The sequence below is a fragment of the Idiotropiscis lumnitzeri genome, chromosome 2, assembly GCF_059441095.1.
Source record: "Idiotropiscis lumnitzeri isolate Australia: NSW breed Sydney's pygmy pipehorse chromosome 2, RoL_Ilum_1.0, whole genome shotgun sequence".
Taxonomy (NCBI): Eukaryota; Metazoa; Chordata; class Actinopteri; order Syngnathiformes; family Syngnathidae; genus Idiotropiscis; species Idiotropiscis lumnitzeri.
Genome location: NC_142392.1, coordinates 16,366,698 through 16,391,620, shown reverse-complemented (window position 1 = coordinate 16,391,620; position 24,923 = coordinate 16,366,698). Strand labels below are relative to the sequence as shown.

General features: G+C 41.1%; 2 protein-coding genes and 1 pseudogene across 2 annotated transcripts; 2 read left to right on the top strand and 1 right to left on the bottom strand.

Moving 5' to 3' along the window:
• The first annotated feature begins 301 nt into the window (after positions 1 to 301).
• On the top strand, positions 302 to 12,034 carry LOC148341824 (uncharacterized). Its single transcript, XM_088287962.1, has 4 exons — positions 302 to 326; positions 9,651 to 10,230; positions 10,297 to 10,802; positions 11,850 to 12,034. Exons 1-4 carry the CDS (start codon positions 302 to 304, stop codon positions 12,032 to 12,034), a joined length of 1,296 nt encoding a protein of 431 aa, XP_088144088.1.
• A 1,853-nt stretch (positions 12,035 to 13,887) lies between these two features.
• Positions 13,888 to 16,496, bottom strand: LOC148341823 (uncharacterized; annotated as a pseudogene).
• A 1,129-nt stretch (positions 16,497 to 17,625) lies between these two features.
• Positions 17,626 to 24,476, top strand: LOC148341822 (uncharacterized). Its single transcript, XM_088287961.1, has 2 exons — positions 17,626 to 17,636; positions 22,322 to 24,476. Exons 1-2 carry the CDS (start codon positions 17,626 to 17,628, stop codon positions 23,025 to 23,027), a joined length of 717 nt encoding a protein of 238 aa, XP_088144087.1. The 3' UTR covers positions 23,028 to 24,476.
• Positions 24,477 to 24,923: the final 447 nt, after the last annotated feature.

Here is a 24,923-nt window from a genome sequence, read left to right as displayed (position 1 = left end):
GCATTCGTTATTGATGGATGAGCCCAACTGGCGCTGACGTCATCAATTGCCCTAGTGGTGGTGTTGCCATACTGCATTACTCAAAAGAAAACTGCTCCAACACTATCCAACCAACAACATGGTGTCAGATGTCGTGTTCTTCAACGGAACAAAGTAGACGGGGGAACAACTGCAGGCTTGTCGGTGGCTTTATTTGTCTCTGCTTACACATCAACCTAAAGTAACAGTGCCTCCCCAATATATACCATCCCCGTAATCAGGATCAGCTGCAGGCCGTAATCAAGGATCAGCTGCAGCCCAGATGAACCTGTCTCATGCACAGCACCGTCAGTCCCAAACAATACAATACACCACATCAGATGTGAAAACAAAACCAGCAACAAAAGTAAAATTCAATACATCTCTCAAGTTCATATTTGGGAACTAAAATGTTTCTTCATGTGCATACGGTTCAAATCGTACGTTTTTCCAATGTTGAGAAGAAGATAACAATGATTTGCATCGCAAATGGTGACATCTGTCGGTGAGTTGGTGACAGTGCTCCACAAAGCCAGCAGCCAATCATATCACAGCGGGGTGTGGCCTGCTCTTCCGCTTTAGTGTAGAACAGACTGCGGTTTTCTCGAAGGAAATCCTTTCAGTGCGACTTTGAAAAACGATGCCATCTTTCTTTCATCTCGTCGAACAAAGAGAAGCACACGAGTTATCGCCAAGCACAGATCAAGTGCGGATTTGTTGAGATTGGCGTTTGAAAATGAGTGCAGGAATGACACCCAAGTACAAAGTGGAACTTTGTGGAATAAAAGAAGAGAACGAAGCAGGTTTGTACACGTTTTACTCTCATTTGCTTTGTAAAGAACGACTTTCTATCGTTAAAAATATGCATCACAACATTAAGTTGTTTGGGGAAATCGTTCAAGGTTATTGCCGTTTTATTTTTAAATATTGCCCTTTACTTGCCAGTTTGCTGAACATTTGTTTATGCCAAATGAAATCAGTGCAGAAAATAAATGCCAAAGAATAACCATTAGTGGGGGGTAAACTCCGTGTTTTTTTCCCGGTTTAAAATTTGAACTGATTATTTAAAATTTTACATATTCCGGTTTTTATATGTTGCTAAAGAAATTAAGTTTGTCATGTCATCAAGTTTCAAAACTATGCTGACAGATGAAGTGTATTTTTATATCCACTGTTGGAGTTGAGCCACTGAGAAAATGAGAAACATTTAGTAAATGAATCTTCAAAGCCAAACTTACTCCAATACGTGTTCGTTTTTTGTACTCAAGAAGAATAGGGTCAAATAAAGACTCAACAACAACTGATTAGAGTTCCGATATTTTAGTTTCTTTGATTTCTGGAGTTCAGGAAATAGTACAAATACAGATATCTGGGCGGCTTTTTCTTAATCTGAGGAGAAACTGTACTCAGACGAGTACAATCGAAAAATGGCGCGCTGATCTCAGCCCAGCCTCACATTTTATAGGAGGTTTTCTATGTCAAGGGTCATGTAGGTTGAATCGGTCGTCCTTGCTCCTTCCCCTGTCCACGTCCAAGGCTGACCTTCTCAGGCAGGCGGCAGTCTCTCGGTCTCTGCTGCTCACATTCCCCTGTAATCTCGTTAGTGTACAGATTGTGTGGTGTATGTTTTCCCAGATCAAATTGTTGTGTTTTTGGTGTTCTTGATCGCGTCCCTGTGACGTCCTCCCCTGCCCAACTTGATATGTTTGAATCTTCGATGGCCTATGTGGAGAATGTGTTTTGTCGTATTTGTCCATGAAGTGCTATCTGGTTTGTAATCAGTTTGACCTGAGCCGACTGAATCTGTTTCTTCTGAATGAGAGTGGATCATGAAAATACAATGTGTGCAATTTTGAGGTCTTACATTTAAACTAAGTCATCTAAATTTAGCATATGAATGCATCAGTAAACACCATGACTACAATCCCAGTCAATCTTATCGATGCACTGTACTTCTACTTTCATTTGATAAATGCTTTTTGTTTAATCAATGTTGGTAGAGTGGTACTACGCAGCAGTAGTATCGCGTCCAACTATTTTCAGGATCAGCAAACCAGAATTTCTGTATTGACAGAGGAATAACTGCACACAACCTGTCTCGTCTGACAGTGTGGAAGAAGTGATTTTATTCTGAGGCTACAAAGGATAAAAGGGATGAAAGGGGCGGCACATCATAAGCATGCATGTGACAAAGTAATACATCATAAACATACGTAACAAAGTAAGGACTTTGAGAGCACATCTTTAACAATCAATGTTGAACATATTCAGTAAATATGAACCTGCTAAATTAAATAATTGACCTTCGGTCCCGTAAGTGTTTAAAATAATGCCAGCAATCGAAATACAGTGAACCCCCGGTTATATATATATATATATATATATATATATATATATATATATATATATATATATATTCCCTCCATTTGTATTCGTTAGACCAAAGAAATTTCGCAATCAATGAAGCTACCATAAAGGAATTTCAGTGATCAAAACACGATGAAAAGGGGAGAGGATGAGTTAAGTGGGCGATCGTGTTTCCAGCGAGATCAAATTAAGTGTCAACATACACATAGATGGTATCCTGTTCGAGAACACGTAATTGTATTCCAATTGACTGATTTGTTTATTTTTTATAACCACCGATAGCCGCGTCAAGAGTAGCAAAAGAATAAAAAAATAAATAAAGTCACTCGCGTTCTGCGTCGGACTCGAGGTGCATTCACTGACCACTTACGCAGTAGGAAAGTTACCAGGGGGGGGACTGATTCTGGCAGCCTCTGCCACAATAAGTACCCCCCCTCTAATCACAAAAATTGACCCCAACCATCAAGTGACTTATTCGGTGTACCTATTGGGTCATTTTGAGTATGTGTGGCAAATTTGAGCAGGATCCCTCTTTTCTAGGCAAAGTTATCAGGGGGGGGGGCTGCCAGAATCAGTCACCCCTGGTAACTTTCCTACTGCGTAAGTGGTCAGTGAATGCACCTCGAGTCCGACGCAGAACGCGAGTGACTTTATTTTTTTATTCTTTTGCTACTCTTGACGCAGCTATCGGTGGTTATAAAAAATAAACAAATCAGTCAATTGGAGTACAATTACGTGTTCTCTAACAGGATACCACCTATGTGTATGATGCCACTTAATTTGATCTTGCTGGAAACACGATATAGCCCACGTCACTAACCCTCTCCCCTTTTCATCGTGTTTTAATCACTGAAATTCCCGTATGGTAGCTTAATTGATTGCGAAATTTCTTTGGTCTAACGAATGCAAATGGAGGGAATCCCCCCCGCCACCCCACCCGATTTCGGCGCAGTCAAACGCTTACTTGACAAGTTGAATTGTAGCGAATGGTGTGCTGAAAACCGCACCGACTAAGACTACCACTGATGGAAACCCTAGTTTAAATGAAAGCAAATCAAAAACACAAACTCATACATTCTTCCTGCCTTTCAATGAAAACAAACGTAGTAACATCGCGCCGCCTTCAGTCAATGCATGCGCGCTCCCGCGACAGGGGATGCAGATTTTGGCAGGGGTAATAAGTACTTTGGCACGACACCGGTCCCGAACGAAACGGGCGGAGGTTGTTCCTCTACGGCTTGACTGCCACGCACGCACGCCGGCCTGTCTCCTCCGGAACTCTCGCAAGGCCCCGAGCGAGGCGAAATGTCGCTCTTCTCTGTCCACTCTCTTCTTCTCCCACGCTCTTCTTCGGCGCACGCCGGCCGTCTAACCGCTCCAGCGCCCCGTCGTGCCGCTCGGCGAAACTACAATGCCCCCGAATATTTTTTAGACCCGCGAAGCACTGAACCCGCGAAAGGTGAACCGCGAAGTAGCGGGGTTTCACTGTACAAACCTTCAATATTCATGTCCGGTGTGGCCATTCCCTATAAGAAGGGAAGGCCGGAGAGAGGGGACACCTTTCCCTTTTTTCTTTTTGGGGAGACTTCTTTTGACATCAGCATGTGACGAGGATAAAATCTCTTTCTAACCAAAATGACTGTTTCAGAGAATTTTTTTCCATCACCAATTCTGCCATGCTCGGCGACCTGTCCGGAGGGAAGCTGAGCCAGACCCACACATCAACAACAAAATATACCACATTTTTGGCATTTTGCTCCATTGAGGGTCTCAGGGTGCGGGGGCGCAGGCGTTCAACAGCCGGCCGGCTGAACTTTAGGTGAGATGCTTTTACTCACAATGGGTGTTGTGCGCCTGTGTCCAAGCGGTCGGGGCTTTTGGGGTCGTTAAAGAAAGCTTGTGCGTGTGGGTCTGCTGGCTGATTGGTCATGGAAAATGTCCCTGTGTTAGTTTCAATTATTGTTTAAACAAGAGGCCTCTATAAATGATTAAGACATTAAAAGATGTCAAAGTAAAAAAATGATGATAGGAACTAAGTAAATGGGGACTAGTGCGGGAGAAATGTGCAGAAGATAAAGAAAAGAAAGGTCTAGTGCTTAAAGAGATGAGAAATAAGAAGTGTAAAACTATAGCTATAGACAACATAGTCGTGAATAAGCTCAGTTTGAGCACAGACCCTGGCCAGGGTGTAAATTTTAGCAGGAAAATGATGAGCTGAAAATAGAAATAATGAAGAGCAGCGCGCTTCCACGTATCGTATTGGGCACTTTGTGGCATGGAACACAGTAAGGATCGAGGCGTACCGTTGTGTGGAGGGCCTGGGGCTGAGCCGACGGTTTCGCTGGTGCGTAGCAATAGTAATGAATTAAGTCTGGGCCAGTTCGACTCCGCTCTTCAGATACGTACCCTGTGATTACTCGTGTTCTGGTAAAGACCACACAAAATCAAAAACCTGGCTACCATCTACTGTGGGACCAAGAAGTCAGGCAGCCCCCACGCAGGAGATAAGGGGTGATAGTTATAAACCAGTGCCAGTCCCGCCTTTGTAGAAAGAATTGCCCCTTCTATAACCCAAATGTTATTGCATTAATATTCAGTTTTATCAGTTCAACTAACGCGTGTGCGTCCTAGTGTGCATTGAAAGATGCAGCATAAAAAATGTTTAAAAATTTGGATAATAACTAAAGCAAAATTAGAATGAGAAAGATAATTGGCTACATAATCATTGGGGTGAAATTATTCTTCACTGCAAGAAGCGGTGATTTAAATAGAGAAATCTAAGATCATAAAAGGATGAATGCATGTTCCGTGGAATGTGATTTGTCAACACGGAAACGCCCTGAGTGATGAAAACGTTAACATATGGTTAAGGAACAGGTCTGTTTGACGGCAAAAGTCTGACTATGGTAAACAATTGATAATTAGACCTCAATGAAGTGATTGGGCAGTTGAAAAAGTTCATATCTTGACTGTGAAAAGCTAAAGTGAGAAACTAGGATTAACTATTTGGCAAACACTAGAACGTATTCAGTCTCGAGGAAGACTGAATGCAGTAAAATTGCAATAAGAAGAACAATAAACCAGCCCAGAGTGTTACAATGTCCTGGAAACAAAAGTTTGGGATTGCCCCTGAGGGTGAAATTCCTCTCTGAACTCCTCCTTTTTGCCCCCGGCAGCAACTCATGAAACAGGGATACTGAAAAGAGATGCAATTTTGTTGAAACAGAACATGCAAGGTAAAAGGTCATGCAAAACGAAAAAAAACAAAACATTTTATGTTCCATACTTCAGTTTGGCGACGGATGTACAAGGGTAATTCAATTAATGGAACGACATTTTGAGATGGAAATGACAGGAATATGATGAATTATCATGTTATGAGGGGACTTTTGAGATACAGTAAATTGATTTAAATTAAATTACAAATTTTTAGTCTGCGGATATTCCACTTCAAAGAATACTGACTCATTGGTTGAGGAAAACGGGGTTACATTAGTTAGTGAAAAAAGAATAGCTAAATTATAGTTGACGTGTTCATGGGGATTGAATATGAATCATAAACAGAAGACAAAACCAATTGGCATTGGCATTTGTAAAATATGATGAGGGATTAAGTTGGTGAGCTCTTATGGGAGACGGGGCGAGACGCGAATGGATTGAAGCTTCCGCCAGTGACCCGTCCAATAGTGTCACCACCACTCACCACTCACGTCCTCGAGGGCGTGCGCCTCCCAGTTACTGACATCATGCGAAACAGTCCGTCAATGAGAAACTGCTAATCAGTATGAGTAGAACCCCCGTTTCTGCATCGATGAAAGAAAATATTGTATTGGATGGAGAAAAAGAATTGTTACACCTGCGGGTTCAGAGGGCCAAGAGTGCTAATTCACCGGGACAGGAAAAAAGAATATGGGGGGAAAAAAATTAAATAAACCGGGGCGAAGCAGCTAATGCAGCAGCCGACGCATGCAGCTCCCATTGCGTCTGCTCTTTCCATTTCCGCTGCTCCTGGGCCAGGTTCTGGTGACGCAGTGCCACAGCAGGCTTGTTGTCCGCACCGGCTGGTCAACAAGGTCACGTAACAGAAGTAGGGGTGGTTATAGAGATGGGTTGTGAGTGGGACGTGCTTTTGATGTGGGGTGTGGGGTCACTGGGTGATGAGCGGTCCAAACCGAGCCACTTCCTGAAATGTGTCAGCCTGTGGTCCAGCGCCATGCCTGTCACAAAGAGGTCCACTAGCACGGGGGCGCCACCGCTACCCCCTCCGACAACGCTTCGATGGCTTCCAAATGCACACTTGACGCCTCAACCCGATTGGGACCCCATTCCACGATAGGGGTGCCCGCGGAGCCTCAGCATTCAAGGACCGGCAGGTCTTGGCATTCCGGTGACGATTGATGGACAACAGTTTTTGATGGTGGAACAAGATATTCCACGCTTTGCAAGCTCCTTCTGCATATCCCAGTGAGCAACAACACTGTTACGCTTGTGGGACACTTGAGATTGGCCGAGTCACTGCCATGGACCGAACCCGCACCTGTGAAACAAACACTGGAATTCGAGTGGGACTGAATTTCCAGAAGGGACTGAATATGACTGTGCGCTTCCGCCGGGGGAAGCATATGTTGTCCTCCGTTCCAGTAGACTGGGCAGCTCTGAGACCAGGGTCTCCATCCTCCCGCGGGTGGTACGTCCTGTTCCTGCTCCGGTCTCTGAATTGTCTCTGTTCACTCAGCCACAAATCACATTCACTATCGGTGCGCATCATCATACTAAAGATTTAGGCCCATTGGTGAAGACGGTTGGCAGAGTTAATTTCAGATGTAGAATACTCCATGTGACTTGCAGGGTGTGGTGTTTCAGCACCCATTGCGAATTCCTCTGTTATGGAACATTTTCCGAATTTCGACACTATGGTGGACCCGGGGTCTGACTGATGTTGTGCTCTGCTCCACAGCTTCTCCAATTTGTTTTTGCTATATCTTCGAAAGTTTTTATATTATTGTGAAAGAAATTAAGTTTGTCATGTCATCATGTTTCAAAACTATGCTTACGGTTTAATAGAAGGTCACAAAAACATGGACCTCTTAAACAGGAAAACGTGAGTTCAGTGGTAACAGAGTTGTGTCTATGCTGGCAGTTTAGCAGGAAGCCACAAAAAACAGATGCGCGTCTTGAACCGTGTTTGACAGGAAACCGTTTAGCAGATGTGTGACCCAAACATGTCTTGTAAGCTGAAACCGTTCGAACAACAGGAAGCGTGTGGACGAGTGTGATAAAGTCAAAGTGTTCATGTTTTTCCATTCTTTATGAGTTTGCATATACAAATTGCTTTGCTGTGCTTCAATAAAACGCCGCACAGGAGTGGTAAAGCTTTTCTCTTTGGCGGACTTCTCCTCGCAAGTGACAAAGACAACCTTGGCTGGGTGATTCATTTGTGCAGACGTGTCTCGTTTTTGACAATAACTTCTCTGACATATCTAGTTCAAGCAATTCCATATGGAATGATTCGACCTGACTCTAAAAAATGTGCACGCTACGGCAAAAAGATCAATGGCGGTTGATGTATTTTAGTGGATAAAGCACAACGGATTAAGTTTTTTTAAATAAATCAAGTACGTATTGGTCTTATTTTTTAAACTTTTACTGGCTCGGTCAATGAACCTCCAGTGGCTCTGCACTGTTTTGTGCACGTGTGCATAGTTTCACCTCATCCAAACATTTAAAATACATTTCATGCATCCATCCAAGGTTGCACGGATCTCATCGGTGAACAAGCGCATGCTGCAAGGAATGCATCTGCATCTTTGGCTTGCTATGGGCTTAAAAAGAGAGAACGTCACAACCCCCTTTTCTACCAACTAGTCCAGGAACATTTAGTTCCTGGTAATAAAGTTCCTGTGGCTCTGGTGGTTTGCATCTCCCCCGCAACTCATAGTTCCTGGTAATTTATCCGAATGACAATGTTGTGTTACTTTGTTACTCATTACTTACACCCTATGGCTGTTATACGTCATTGCGGTTACAAAATAATTCAGTGAACTCCAATAATATTATGGTGTGTCTTAGTCTAATTTTAATACATATTGGATAAGTTTAAAATATACAGTCTTTATTCAAATATGTCAACATGAAAGTCAAAGTGAAAGTGTTGTTGCTTAATTTGTGTGTAGGAATTTTGTCTCTTCAAATGTAATTTTGTTTTAAATTTTATTTAGAAACAGAAATTTTATAAAAAAAAAAAAGTAAAAAGGGGAATGTTGGAACGTACCAGCAGGCTAAAAGTCATTTTGAGGAAAAAAAACAAAAACAAACGTAAATCATGCAATAAATAGCGACAATGTTGCCAGGGCCCCTTTAATCTTTTTGGTATTCAGATTATAATGGAAGCAAAAAGTACCCACGATGAAACTATCTCTAAATGCAAAAACAAATACTTGTAAACATATTTCACTTGTAGGATTCCTATTTTATCAATGACATTATGTTGCGATGGCCCCCAGTGGTCTGCATCAATATGTTAGGGTCCCACAACAGGTGTTCCATCAGACGCACACAATAGCCTGTGTGTGCTAACTTCAGTTCACTTCCAGATACGTCTGTGACTATGTCAGAAATGAAATTGGGCATCAGCCGCAACATGCTTCCTTTTTAAATGCTCGTTTATCACTGTTGTGCTGGTAGAAAAAGGAGTTTTACATCGTAGGACGTAATTTTGTGAAATGCCCCCATGGTCCGGTCCAAATCGGGGTCGCACGCATTGCTTCGTCTGCGGCAGGCACAAGTCAAGGTAGCACGGTAGAAACAATATAAGACAAAGTCGCCGCCTGAGGTTTGACTTGACCAAACCAAATTTGTGTTTTTGTGTCCTACAGACGTCAGTGAAAACGATCTCCGTTCTGTGAAAGAGGAGCCAGACTTGACTCACATCAAAAAGGAGGAGGAGGAGGAGATCAACAAGTCACCAGTGAACGTTGTCCCTATAAAGACTGAAGTTGAAAACAAGGATGAGAGTGAGGACAACAGAGGGGCGGAGCCTACAAGCAGCAGCTCAAGTCATCACGTGACAACAGAAGGTGATGAAGACCACTGGGGACCATCACAAGTACATAATGAGGACACATTATCAGACGCTCATGACAATGATGATGATACTAATGGGCAAGCTAAAGGTGAAAGGGCATGTCACACTGACTCATTCACTGCAAAGTTGTCTTTAAAAGGGCACAAAAAAACACACAGTGGAGAAACATTTTCCTGCTCAGTTTGTGGCAGAAGCTTCTTTGATAAGTCAACTTTAACAAAACATAGAAGAACACACAGTGGTGAAAAACCTTTTTCCTGCTCAGTTTGTGGCAAGAGTTTCTCTCAAAAGGCAAATTTAACAAAACATAGAAGAATGCACAGTGGTGTAAAACCTTTTGTCTGCTCTGTTTGTGGTAAAAGCTTCTCTCAAAAGGCACATGTAACAGAACACACAAGAACACACAGTGGAGAAAAACCCTTTTCCTGCTCAGTTTGTGGAAAAAGCTTTTCTGTAAAGTCACTTTTAACATATCACACAAAAACACACAGTGGTGAAAAACCTTTTGCTTGCTCAATTTGTGGCAAGAGTTTCTCTCGAAAGTCGCATTTCACAAGCCACACAAGAACACACACTGGAGAAAAACCTTTTTCCTGCTCAGTTTGTGGCAAAAGCTTTCATGTAAAGTCACTTTTAACATATCACACAAAAACACACAGTGGTGAAAAACCTTTTGCTTTCTCAATTTGTGGCAAGAGTTTCTCTCGAAAGTCGCATTTCACAGGCCACACAAGAACACACAGTGGTGAAAAACAATTTTCGTGCTCAGTTTGTGGCATGAGTTTCGTTAATAAGTCAAATTTAAAAAGGCACAGAAGAACACACAGTGGAGAAAAACCTTTTTCATGCTCAGTTTGTGGTAAAAGCTTCTCCCAAAATTCTCATTTAACATGGCACACAAGAACACACTGTGGAGAAAAAACTTTTTCATGCCCAGTTTGTGGCAAGAGTTTCTCTCAAAAGGCAAATTTAACAAAACATAGAAGAATGCACAGTGGTGTAAAACCTTTTGTCTGCTCTGTTTGTGGTAAAAGCTTCTCTCAAAAGGCACATGTAACAGAACACACAAGAACACACAGTGGAGAAAAACCCTTTTCCTGCTCAGTTTGTGGAAAAAGCTTTTCTGTAAAGTCACTTTTAACATATCACACAAAAACACACAGTGGTGAAAAACCTTTTGCTTGCTCAATTTGTGGCAAGAGTTTCTCTCGAAAGTCGCATTTCACAAGCCACACAAGAACACACACTGGAGAAAAACCTTTTTCCTGCTCAGTTTGTGGCAAAAGCTTTCATGTAAAGTCACTTTTAACATATCACACAAAAACACACAGTGGTGAAAAACCTTTTGCTTTCTCAATTTGTGGCAAGAGTTTCTCTCGAAAGTCGCATTTCACAGGCCACACAAGAACACACAGTGGTGAAAAACAATTTTCGTGCTCAGTTTGTGGCATGAGTTTCGTTAATAAGTCAAATTTAAAAAGGCACAGAAGAACACACAGTGGAGAAAAACCTTTTTCATGCTCAGTTTGTGGTAAAAGCTTCTCCCAAAATTCTCATTTAACATGGCACACAAGAACACACTGTGGAGAAAAAACTTTTTCATGCCCAGTTTGTGGCAAGCGTTTCTCTCGAAAGTCACAGTTAAAAAGCCACACAAGAACGCACAGTGGAGACAAGCCATTCAGTTGCAGCGTTTGTGCTAAAAAATTCTCCACTAAACAGAGTGCTGAGAGACACAATTGTGCTGGCGAGAATTGCAGCGATCCTTGAAGCTTAAAAAAAAGAAACCAAAAAACTGAAGGAACTGACTCTTTGTGGTAAGATGTAAATGTGATTTTGAATAAAATATGATAAATTTAATTTTGCAAAGCTCTTTTATTGACACTAAGCCAATGTGATCATTGCCAGAAGAACCTTTGTGTGTGAGTGATGATGATCTTTTTTTTGTTTTTATATCTGTAAGATAAGATGAAGACCACAATCACCTCAAGTAACCTTCTGTAATCCGTTTGTGTATTTCTAATCATGTTTTTATACACTAATTGTATTAATAATTGCACACGCACACACACTTACATTTTTGCTTCAGAGTTAAGTTTTGTTGTCTAATCTAAACTTTCGTTATGAGTGAAGTTTTTATTTCCTTGCTTTCATTGTAAGCCATGATGTGCTAGTTTCAGTTTCGTTATGACTCTCCTTCAAGCTCTAATAAAAGAGGAGGCGGAACGGAAGAGAGTCGAGAGGGTGCGCAGAGCTGAACTGAGCGAGTCGCCTGTCTGCTCCTGGTCTCTCTCCCGCTTGCGACCGGTAAAAACAAACAACCTTGCTTGGTTCCTTTCTCTCCTTGGCCATTTCAATAAGCTCTCCCAAAAGGCGTCAGGACATTTAAACCTGACATTTATCTGGTGCCCGAAAACCGTGAATCTCGTCCGGACGGATGTGACCGCCGTGGGACCCTCGGACGCCACAGAATCTGACATCAGCGCTTCCCCGTTGAGGAAGCGGGTCTCCGAACTCCTGCTTCGGCCACCTGCCCGGAGACGATTCCCTATCGGACCAGGCTGACCCGGAAGGCCACCAGGTATTGTGTTTCAAATTATTTCGTACCACCATTTTAAAATGTTAAATGACTAAAACAATTGGCAGGGGAAGTGAAAGTTTGTGAAGTGGGACTAGCCACCTGCGTGAAGTTGGCCCCCCATTTCTTGCAAAAATAGGGGGAAATAGTTTGTTTCGATTGTGCTGTTAAAAGTTTTGTTTGTGCTGCTTCGGGTCCAGAGATATTACACTTTTTAATTTCTAGTGGTGACGTCACGACCACGAACACAGGTGCGCTGTGGCGTCAGTCTACCTTCGTTTTGGATGCCATCGAATTAGGAGGCTGGTATTGTGCAACCGTGATCAGTGACTCACATGAATCACTCGTATTTATTAATTCCTGGTTATATACGGTCTGGAGATAGCACCCTTCAAAGCTGAGACAACTCAAGCTGTTTGCTGATGAAGAGTGGCCCATTATACCTAATGAGAAGCGCAGAAGTCCATTAAAGTTACCATAATGTGTCCAGTGATTGCCTCAAAAGTTTTGCATCAAAATAGTTTTAAAATAAGGACGGGCATAGTCATCTTTGTCGACGCCTGTTTCATGAGTTGGATTTAATGCCTTGTTGATCTGAAATTTTACCGATCATTTTTGCTGTAAAAACGTCCGCATTTTGGATGAAATAGTCGATTTTCGTTTGTGCTGTTTTGTGTCGTAAGAACTTGTATTCGTGCGGCTACTTTTTTTATTCGAAAATATTTTTAAGTCCCAGCCGCTCCTCCAAACGGGCATAACTGTTGACCTTGCACGTTAAGGTTGCTGAAATACTGCATCACTGCAGAGAGAGATTCAGGTTTATGTCACACATGAGAACATTTGTGTATTATTCAAACTTACGGAAAGGCTGGTTTTCGGCATTGCTACTCCAGTCCAGCCTACTGGGGCACGTGCACAAAATACAACAGCAATACAACAACATTCACGCGACTGGTATTAGTCTACTCTTTTTGGTCCGTTTTCAAATAATATATAAATATATATATATATATATATATATATATATATATATATATATGTGTATATATATACATATATATGTGTATATATATATATATATATATGTGTATATATATACATATATATGTGTATATATATATATATATATATATATATGTGTATATATATACATATATATGTGTATATATATATATATATATATATATATACATATATATATACATATATATGTGTATATATATATATATATATATATATATATATACATATATATATACATATATATGTGTATGTATATATATATATATATATATATATATATACATATATATGTGTATGTATATATATATATATATATATATACATATATATGTGTATGTATATATATGTATATATACATATATATATATGTGTATGTATATATATGTATATATACATATATATATATGTGTATGTATATATATGTATATATACATATATATGTGTATGTATATATATGTATATATATATATATGTGTATATATATATATATATATATATACATATACTATATATATATATATATATATATATATATATATATATATACTACATATATATATATATATATATATATATATATATATATATAACGACAAGTATTGCCAAACCCAAAAGAGAAGCTATACAATTTTGAAGCCTGGCACCTGGAGCCACATTATAAATGAGGAAATCTGGAAAGCAGTAAAAATTCCTTGCACACTTGTTTTAAAAGAGCCAAGGTCTATCCATTAGTCACAAATAATTATATTGAAATTAGAGGACACTGCAGGGAATGTCATGGCCATCTTGACATAAATTGCGACAGAGAGCCTGAACTCTATGGTCCAATGATGCTTAACTGTTACATCAAGAACATTGATGACTCCCAGCACACTGGCAGCTCAAAGCGATTCCTGTCTGGGCAGTTGCATGTGAAGATAGCCAAGGAACTTGTTGAGGGCAGGATGGAACCACATGTATGGCGGGCACCGCAAGCAACAACACTAATGAACTTCGGAGATCCTGAGCCAAGCCACCTCCCAAATTTGGCCACCCTGCGCAAGGCAAAACAAGAGAGAAATGACTTGGCATTAGGAGATAAAAATCCAATTTTGTCGTTGCAGCTGTTAAAGTACAGTACACCTCACAGTGGGAGCATCAAAGACATTGGACTTGACAAATTCTTCTGTCATTACTGGAGTCAAACACAAATGCATGTGTACAAGACATTGTCAAAAAAAACCTCATCCAACTGTATGCTTTGATGCTACTGGCTCAGTAGTTAAGAAACTGGTGAGACCGAATGGCTCGTCCGGCCACATCTTCCTTTATCAGGGTGTTCTGACGGGAAATAACAGCTGCAGTGTCCCAGTGGTGCAGATGTTATCAGAGAAGCATGATGTTGGCGCTATCACAGGGTGGCTAAAAGAATGGATCCATGCAAGTGCACCGGTCCCAAAAGAAGCTGTAAGTGATTTCTCTCTCTCTGATCAAAGCTTTTACCCCACATCCCGATTTGAAGAGCTACATTAATGAGTGCTTTAATGTCTTGCTTGGGAATCAGCATGCAAACCTGCCGCCATGCTTTGTCAGGGTAGATGTTGCACATTGCATCAAAATGATCTGCCAATGGGACTGCCTGAAAAATAAAAGACATCGTGTTAAAGAGTTTTATGTGAGATCATTATCACAACTACTCAAGTCACAATGTGTGGAACATTCAACAGAACTTCTAGGTGCCCTCACTATTGTGGCACTGAGTGAGTCCGAAGGTAATGACAGTTCTGGAACCCCTCTCCCATCAGAAAAGCGGAAGAAATACCTAAAAGCTCAAATTGCACAAGAAGACTGTATCAGCATGCCAGACACAGAGGTTCAGGCACAGGAACCCGTCGAGGCGCATCAACAGATCCACACTAATGCTCGACAGTGGGTGACAGAATTATGCGAGGAGAGCAGGTCACTTGCCATGGCTGAGGGAGACAGAGATAACATCCACTTCCTCCCTGAGATTATTCCCCACATCATCAGACTGGGAAGTTACTTACCACTCTGGACAGGAGTAATGGTCCCTCTCTTCCGAAGCACCACCATCACTGCAAGTTCGGCAGCTGTTGAAGCAGAGTTTAAAAACATAAAAAATGGGCTTTTCAAGCATGAAAGCCTTCCCATTCGTGTCGACCGGTTTGTTGCTCGTCATCTTGCCTTCATTGACGGAAACATGCGGATTTCTGCTGCAAAACAAAAAAGAGAAAAGGCTGATGTAGGTGATGCTACGACTGTCTTACGACCTGACGATGTCTCTACTACCCAGAGTGGGGGAAAAAAATGTAAAAAAGGATGCTGACCTTGGTGATGAATCTGATGCTGCTGCAAACAACCGAAGTTGAGAACTGGAGAGGCTTAGAAGTTCCACCCAAAAAAGGAAGATGAGTTCATATCTCTCTCCTTGTCCTGAGTGGCTGCATGTGGATTCATCCGTGGAACGTAAAAAAGTCAAGGTGCAATTGTTGAAAAATGGAAACCAACAACAGCCTGTTAAACTTTCCAAATTGAAAGTCGCTGTGCTCAACATTTGTGCATTTGATGCCGTGTTTCAGTCTTTCTTGCTCTTATGGTGACAGCTTTTCATTTGAAAAGGCTGTAAGCAGCAAGACCTGTGACAATCCATTCCTCCACTTGGTAAAAACAATCGCAACACGAGGTGTGACACAACACGTGTATTCCAAGAGGGCAGAACTCCTGAAAGAAATATTCAAGCCTGTCCACCTAACCTCTGGTGCTCTCCAAATAGATGCACAATGCCACATCTCGACAGTGATTGAGAGAGCCACGAGGAATCTTCCAAGTGTATACTTGAAAAAACAATGTTCCTCACCGTACTGCAGCCTAAGCACTCAAGTAATAAGGGAAGTTCCGCTTGTGTGTACCAACATTGCTGTCCTGCAGACTTGTGGCATGACTTATCTTCAGACTGCTGCTGAAGAAGGACTGAGCCTTCCTGACTCTACTTGCCTCCGACCAATCCAAAATGCATCTCAGTGTCCATCTACATTTAAAAAGCAAGACAACAGTACAGGAAAGGCTCTGTGTTCGGCAAATGTTTCCCACAGCTACAGTCTGGGAGAATGTTTGTGGATTGACACCGACCTCGGTACGAGTTGGACAGAAGTTGCCCTGCTTGAAATTCCCTCCAGTCTGGTGCTGCAAGAGAATATGTTTACTTTGAGAGCAGTCATAGGATTTCAAAGAGCCTTGACCCAGGATTCTCTTGGACATTATGTGGCATACTGCAGGAGGGCTGCTTTTGCCTGGGAGATGTACAATGACCTGGAAAGTGGAGTGAAAGCAGCATCAGAAAAGACAAAGATCTTCCCACATGCTTTGTTCTTCACAAAGCAGTGATTGCTTAATTGTTGCAATGTAAATAGTTTGGTGTTTTGTTTGTTGCTGTTTTTTTTACACATAAAGCTATTGTTTCAACCCAAGCTTTCTCTGCAGGCTCTCATCAATTACACATGTACTGTTTTTACATTAATTCAGTTGTTCTCAAATGAGGGAATGCTACATCGAGGGGTGTGTTTATGTTGTTTTTATTTCAAAATAGATCAACGGATATGTTTCGGCCTCACGTCTGCTATAATTTAAGAAATAATCACATAGCTTTAATGACTACTGATGAAATAAACACGTGAGCAGCAGAACAACATATTAAAAGAAATAAGATCGAATTTAAAGTAATGGACAGCAGTGAAAACAGGAAGATTTTAAGATTATTGCATGCTAGCAAAAAAAAGCTACAACAGTGAGTGTGACATGTTTACCTGAAGTTCGTCCGGCAACAGTTGCTTTCCAGGATCATGAAGAATGTAAAATGCGCAGAAACATGCAAAACATCGGTTCATTCCAGGAACTAGTTTATAACCTGGAATTAATAACAAATACGAGTGATTCAAGTGATTAGCTGAACGCGGTAGCGCGATACCTAGCTCCTTGTTCGACAGCATCCAAAACAAAATAGACTGACGCCGGAGCGTTAGTGTTTGTGACGTCACCGCGTGAATTAAAACGTGTAATATCTATCGAACCGGAGCAACACAAACGAAACTTTTAACAGCACAAACAAGCACAAACGAAGCACAAACGAATGGCACCATTCCCGACCCATTTGGATGAAAGTGGGGGGCTGGGTGACGTCACCACTCGAAATAAAAAAGTGTAATATCTCTGGAACCGAAGCAGCACAAACGGAAATTTTAACAGCACAAACGAGCACAGATGCACTCTTAACTATTTCACCCTATTTTTGCAAGAAATGGAGCGCCAACTTCACGCTGATGGACTAGGCGCGCGCCGTTGACCAGTACGGTGTGATAAACTGGATCGTGCTAGTCTAAAGAGTTATATCAATGGAATTAGGCCATAACTCATTGAGAAACTGGGTTTCTCGGGAAACTGGGTTTCCCCTGCGGATAGCACGGTAGTGTAAATTAAGGGTTCTGCGGTCCCTCTAAAACCGAATCGTGTTATTCAAGGAGTTATATAAATGGTATTAGGTCGTAACTCGTTTAGAAACATGTTATCTCGGTGCGGAAAACTGTCTCGTGTCCGAGATCTTAGATTGTGGAAACAAAGGATGGACAAAGAGTGAGGGGGAACTGGAGGAGTCTTCTGAAGGTTCCCGAGGACTAGTGATGGGTCCAGCGACACTGAGGCGCCGTTGCGTGCGCCGAGCTTCCAGGGCAAGAAAGTCACGTGACCACTACCAGAACCGTGTCGACACAGCGGTCGCGCACCAAACTGTGTTTATAAGGATGCACATCTGTCAACAGGATGCACGCTCAAAACAAGCATCGAGTTATTGGCGCATTACTCTGCGTTAAATATCCGCAAGATGGAAGACGTCACTGGTAAACGCAAGTTTTCTGCCTTGTGCGCACTCAGAGGTGCAGCGCTATATGTCAGCAGGACACGTTGCACGTACGGAAGACCCGCTCTTATACTGGAAGTCCATGGAGGCAACGTTCCCTCATCTATTTCTATTAGCCACACAGGCGTTGTGCACACCGGCCTCTTCAGTGCCTTGTGGGAGGATCTTCTCAAAGGCGGGGGAAATTGCCTAAAAAAAAAAGATATAAATAGACTGAATAACAAAACGCTGGAGAAACTATTTTTTTTTATAAAAATCTTTAATTACAATGAGTCCATTGTCATTCACAACACTTTTACTTAGGCATTCAGACAGATGTTCACTTAATTTATCAACTGCGTCTCGAATATCAACGATTTTTTTATGAAAGTACGTATATGTAAAAATAATGTGAATGCAAATGCCTAATCAATGGAATTGGATAAAATTAGTTTGACAGATCAGAGTCTGATGACCCGGTCAAATTTTTCCTGCAAGTCCACCAGGTGTCAGTATTCAGCAACACAGTGTCAACACAGTGTCAATACAGTGTGTCACTGTGTCAAAACGATACAAGATGCCTCATCTACCCATCACTACCGAGGACTGCAAGAAATCTTCTGATAAGGCTGAGGCTGCAAAGCAGGCGGATACATCGAAGGAGCACAGACCTCAACCACCAGCAATTTCTGGGATTACTGAACCTCTTCGAAGATCAACAAGAGTTAGACGACAACCGGACAGGCTGATTGAAAATGTTTAATGTTGTGTTATTGTTCCTAAAATTGTTGTAGAGCTGCTTGTTGTCATCAAAAAATGGATAGATATTGATAAGAAGTGAAAATAATTGATAACAAAACAAAATCATTATTATTATAATAATAATATTTAAAAAAATTAATTAAAAAAGTCATAGGCATTGTTTAACGTTTGAAAGGGAGATGTAATGATAGCAGTTATGTCATTCGTCACTAATTGGCAGTATTGCCTGACGTGTGTTTGGTTACCAGACGAACAAGTGTCTACGCACATAGACGAGAAGTCAATAAATAAAGAGGCACAAGCTTGCAGCATCACGTTACCTGCGTGACTTCTTAAGATAGAAGACAAAACTTTACAGTAACCATAAAAAAAAACGTATAGTCACCATAAAATTAAAGAAAAAACGTATCGTAAACATACTAAAGCTGTTGCTTTATGTTATTTACAAAGAATTGGTGTTTAAAATCCCCCTCGCTCTTCTTTTTGTCATTTCTATATTATGTACGTATTAATAACTGTGTTTGGTTTGCTAATGTCAATAGTTTTTTTTTTTTTTACCAAAACGTGAAATAATTGAGAAGCACTGCTCGTATATGCAGACATTATATTCATAGAATCTTGCAGCCCGATTGAACCACAGCATTGTTGCAAGTTCGGTAGGAGAAACTTGAACGTCCCACTGCTGTTCCAGCAGCGGCTGCTCGGGGCATAGGCGGAAGTGACGTAGAAGCTGACTCGCCAATGGGGTGTTAATTTAGTTTTTTTTTTATCAACCGATTTAAAATATTATATAAAATACATATTAAAATAGAACAGTCAGGGTTAAAAAACAAACGCAGAGGCAAAGAAATATATTTGAAAAATACGTGCTTAAAGCATGACGTCATTAGAAAGCGCGCAGCTTCCGAAGGACCTCGACCACATGCACCGACCCGTCCACACCGAAATAAAAACAAACACCGCTAAATTCTTCTGATTTAGTGTGGAACTGGCTGTAATTTTCTCACAGGATGTCCAGTGCTACTCTAAAGGACTACGACATAATTCATTAAGTCTTTGTGTCCGATAACCTCATCTTCGCGCGTTGATGCTTTTCGGTGTAGTTAGCTTAGCTTGTTAGCTAGCTAGCCGCTAACGACTCATCGCCAAGCAGAGATCAAGTGCAGATTTTTTTGAGTTATCATTTGAAAATGTGTGAAAGAACGACACCCAAGTACAAAGAGGAACTTTGTGGAATAAAAGAAGAGAACGAGCAACATCTTCAACTGCTGGACGAAGTTTGCAACCAGCCTCGTGTTGTGCCACTCAAAGCAGGTTTGTACACGTTTTACTCTCATTTGCTTTGTAAAGAACGACATTGCATGCATCACAACATTAAGTTGTTTGGGGAAATGCGTTCAATGTTATTGCCGTTTTAGTTTTAAATATTGCTTGTCGGTTTGCTAAACATTTGTTTATGCCAAATAAAATCAGTGCAGAAAATAAATGCCAAAGAATAACCAATAGTGGGGGGTGAACTCCATGTTTTCCCAGTATAAAATTTGAACAGATTATTTTACATTTTCAATTTTCTGGTTTTTATATCTGGTTTAAGCAATTCCTTACGGAAGGAATTCTGCCTAACTTACAAAATGTGCACACTGCGGCGAAAACATCAATGGCGGTTGATCAATTTTAGTGGATAAAACACAAAATATTAAGTTTTTTTTTTTAAAATCAAGTACGTATTGGTCTTATTTATTTATGAACTTTGTACTGGCTTGGTCGGGTGAGAGTCAATGAACCTCGGGTGGCCCTGCACAGTTTTGTGCACGTGTGCATAGTTTCACCTCATCCAAACATTTAAAATACATTGAATGCATCCATCCAAGGTTGCACGGATCTAATCAGTGAACAAGCGCATGCTGCAAGGAATGCATCTGCATCTTTGGCTTACTGCCAGGATGGCCGAGTGGTCTAAGGCGCCGCGTTTCGGTCCCAGTCTCCCCAGGAGGCCTTGGTTCGAATCTCGAATTTCCCCATTGTGGGACTAATAAAGGGAATCTTATCTTATCTTATCTATGAGCTTAAAAAGGGATACCGTCACAACCCCCTTTTCTACCAACAAGCCCAGGAACATTTAGTTCCTGATAATAAAGTTCCTGTGGCCCAGGAGGTTTGCATCTCCCCCACAACTCAAAGTTCTTGATAATTTATGCAAATGAAAATGATGACGGAACAATGGGAGGTGTTGTGTTACTTTGTTACTCATTACTGACACCCTATGGTTGTTAAGCATCATTGCAGTTACAAAATAATTCAGTGAACTCTAATAATATTATGGTGTATCTTAGTCTAATTTTAATACATATTGGATAACTTTAAAATATACAGTCATTATTCAAATATGTCAACATGAAAGTCAGAGTGAAAGTGTTGTTGCTTAATGCTTATGTGTAGGGATTTTGACTCTTCAAACATAATGTTGTTTTAAAATTTATTTAAAAACAGAAATTTTATAAAAAATAAAAAGGGTAATGTCGGAACGTACTCGCAGGCTAAATGTCATTTTGGGCAAAAAAAAAAACCCAAACGTAAATCATGCAATAAATAGCGACTCTGATGCCAGGGCCCCTTTAATTCTTTTAGGGATCCAGATTATAATGGAAGCAAAAAGTACCCACGATGAAACTATCTCTAACTGCAAAAAGAAATACTTGTAAACATATTTCACTTGAAGGATTCCTATTCTATCAATGACATTATGTTGCGGTGGCCCCCATTAATAATTTTGGGTCCCACAACAGGTGTTCCATCAGACGCACACAATAGCCTGTGTGTGCTAACTTCAGTTCGCTTCCAGAAACGTCTGTGACTATGTCAGGAATGAAATCGGGCCTCAGCCGCAACGTGCTTCCTTTTTAAATGCTCGTTTATCACTGTTGTGCTGCTAGGAAAGGGAGGTTTACATCGTTGGCCGTAATTTTGTGAAATGCCCCCATGGTCTGGTCCAAATCGGGGTCACACGCATTGCATGCATCACAACATTAATGCGGCAGGCACAAGTCAAGGTAGCACGGTAGAAACAAAAGAAGACAAAGTCGATGCACGAGGTTTGACTTGACCAAACCAAATGTATGTTTGTCTTTTTGTGTCCTGCAGACGTCAGACAAAATGATCTCCGTTCTGTGAAAGAGGAGCCAGACTTGACTCACATCAAAAAGGAGGAAGAGGAGGAGGAGATCAACAAGTCACCAGTGAAAGTTGTCCCAACAAAGACCGAAGATGTAAACAAGGATGAGAGTGAGGACAACAAAGGGGCGGAGCCGACAAGCAGCAGCTCAAGTCATCACGTGACAACAGAAGGTGATGAAGACCACTGGGGGCCATCACAAGCACATAATGAGGACACATTATCAGATGCTCATGATGATGATGATACTAATGATGATGATGATGATGATGGGCAAGCTAAAAGTGAAAGGGCATGTCACACTGACTCATTCACTTCAAAGCTGTCTTTAAAAGGGCACAGAAAAACACACAGTGGTGAAAAACAGTTTTCTTGCTCGGTTTGTGGCAAAAGCTTCCTGCATAAGTCAACGTTTACAATCCACACAAGAACACACACTGGAGAAAAACCTTTTTCCTGCTCAGTTTGTGGAAAATGCTTCTCTGAAAGGGGAAATTTAACAGAACACACAAGAACACACACTGGAGAAAAACCCTTTTCCTGCTCAGTTTGTGGCAAAAGCTTCTCTGGAAAGTCTAATTTAAGAAAACACGCAACAACACATAGTGGAGAAAAACCTTTTTCTTGCTCAGTTTGTGGTAAAAGATTTTCTCTAAAGTCCCGATTCACAGAACATACAAGAACACACACTGCAGAACCTCCTTCTTGCTTAGTTTGTGGTAAAAGCTTCTCCCAAAAGGCTCATTTAACAAGCCACACAAGAACACACAGTGGGGAAAAATCTTTTTCCTGCTCAGTTTGTGGCAGAAGCTTCTCTCATAAGTCAACTTTAACAAGGCACACAAGAACTCACAGTGGAGAAAAACCTTTTTCCTGCTCATTTTGTGGAAAATGCTTCTCTCAAAAGTCTTATTTAAGAAATCACACAAGAACACACAGTGGAGAAAAACCTTTTTCCTGCTCAGTTTGTGGAAAATGCTTCTCTGAAAAGTCACATTTACAAAGCCACACAAGAACACACAATAGAGACAAGCCATTCAGTTGCAGCGTTTGTGCTAAAAAATTCGCCACTAAACAGCATGCTGCGAGACACGATTGTGATGGTGAGAATATAGGGCTGGGCGATATGACCTGAAATCAATATTGCGGTAAATTGAGCAATTTCACCTTGGTAATGATCGATGCACGATAAATTCCCCCCAAAATCAAAATAAATGCAGGAAATGCATATTAACTGTTTTTTTTTTTTAACCAACTGGTACACATTACTTTCAATGAAAAATAATAGTACAAAAACCATTTGTATAAACATTCCAAATATCTTGCTTTGCATGATTTGAACAATGTCACAAAGAACAGGAGAAAAAGGGTAACTCTCACAAAATCTTTTTCTGCAAATCGATTGTGCCGAGATGCTGTAATGCCATGTGCAAAGGAGCTAGTCGCCTGTAAACAAAATGCTAAATAGAATGAAAAAAATGTCAATGTAATCCCAATGCCAAATAAACGCGTGTGGTTCATCAGGAAAATGCCATCTTGAGTATTCCGGTGCGCGGTTGCCACTTGTCGTCTATGTAATGCGCATTCGGGCTCAAACAGGGATCCATGTTGCAACTCGACCACAAGTCGGATGTGGATGCAAAATGCTTGACATGTCTGCGCTCCCGTCCCGATGTTGTCCAAGGGAAGTAGGGTTTGCAACAAATATTTTCGTACCTCTTGTCGACTACTTTTATGAGGCGTTTAAATCCTGTGCGCTCCTCTGTAACTAGAGGAGCTTTATCTTTAGCTATGTGCTAGGCTATCGCGTCCACTTCTGAGACGTTCTCTCGTATGGTGTCGCCTCCGTTAGTGGGCTGTTGTCACTTGTCCAACCTTGCTTCTCACTTTGAACTTTTAGCACAAGCTCCAAGTCAACAGCATGGTTGTGTTGTGGGTGGTGAAAAAGAAAAGGTTGGGCGCGCTGTTTCGGGTGCTTACGACGCACTTTGTAGTTCGTGTTCTTTTGCTCAAACATCGTCTTTATGGAACCCAAAACATTTCCAAACGACAGATGTCGAATTTCTTTTCGGGACAAGCACAACAGGAACAACTTCAACTAACGTTACTTCGTCTTCCGTGTCAGCCGCTTCTGGATTTGAATCGCCAGCAACGACCGCGTCGTCACGTTTTCTTTCTCGTTCAGCTGGGTGGAGTCACATGACTAAAAAGACTTTTCTTTTTTTTTTTTAAACACTGAATTTTCCGACATGGGCAAAATGATTGTATTAAATTTCGGTAACAGTAAAGTTTCGGTTTATCGTCCAGCCCTACGAGAATAGCAGCGATCCTTGAAGCTTAAAAAACAGGACAAAAAAAACTGAAGGAACCGACTCTTTGTGGTAAGATGTAAATGTGATTTTGAATAAAATATGATAAATTTAATTTTGCAAAGCTTTTTTATTGACATTAAGCCAATGTGATCAGTGCCAGAATAACCTATATGTCTGAGTGATGATTATTTTTTTGGTGATTTTACATCAAGATGTAAATAAAATTATTTGCCTTTGCCTAGAACAACATTTGTTAACGTTATGCTTTTCAGTTGTCTTTTTAATCGCACCTAATGGAAAAGGTGTGAGAAGAAACAGTGCTTATGCAATCGGTGCCTTCCACTATCATCAATAAAAACACTTGTTCCACTTGCTCAACTGGCCTTCATTACGCTGTGAAAAGGTGAAAAACAGAACTAGAAGTTGAACTATAAAAAGAACAAGACAGAGAAACGCAAGTGGTCTCCGTTTCTCTCAAAGGTTTTGGAATGTCACGAGTTGGCAACTTGATGGCGACTGGAGTCAGCGTTTATTTGTCACCATGGACGAGATGATTCGCATCACGCAGTTCGTTGCTGCTGCTGTCTAAATTGAACCCTGGAGGTCACCTGCCAGCATCCCTGAATTTCACCGGCGGATATTCAGCTATCCCACGTCTGACCCCAAATTGTTGTGGAATTTTCAGCAGTTAGGGAAGATCAATGAGATAGTCTGGAAAA

What these genes read in the sequence shown, in the direction of transcription:
- LOC148341824 (XM_088287962.1), top strand. Translation starts at nt 302, where the DNA reads ATGAACCTGTCTCATGCACAGCACC. An exon ending in CCTGTCTCATGCACAGCACC is followed by an intron (nt 327 to 9,650) that starts GTCAGTCCCAAA and finishes TTTCCTGCTCAG; the next exon opens with TTTGTGGCAGAAGCTTCTTT. An exon ending in AGTGGTGAAAAACAATTTTC is followed by an intron (nt 10,231 to 10,296) that starts GTGCTCAGTTTG and finishes AAGAACACACAG; the next exon opens with TGGAGAAAAACCTTTTTCAT.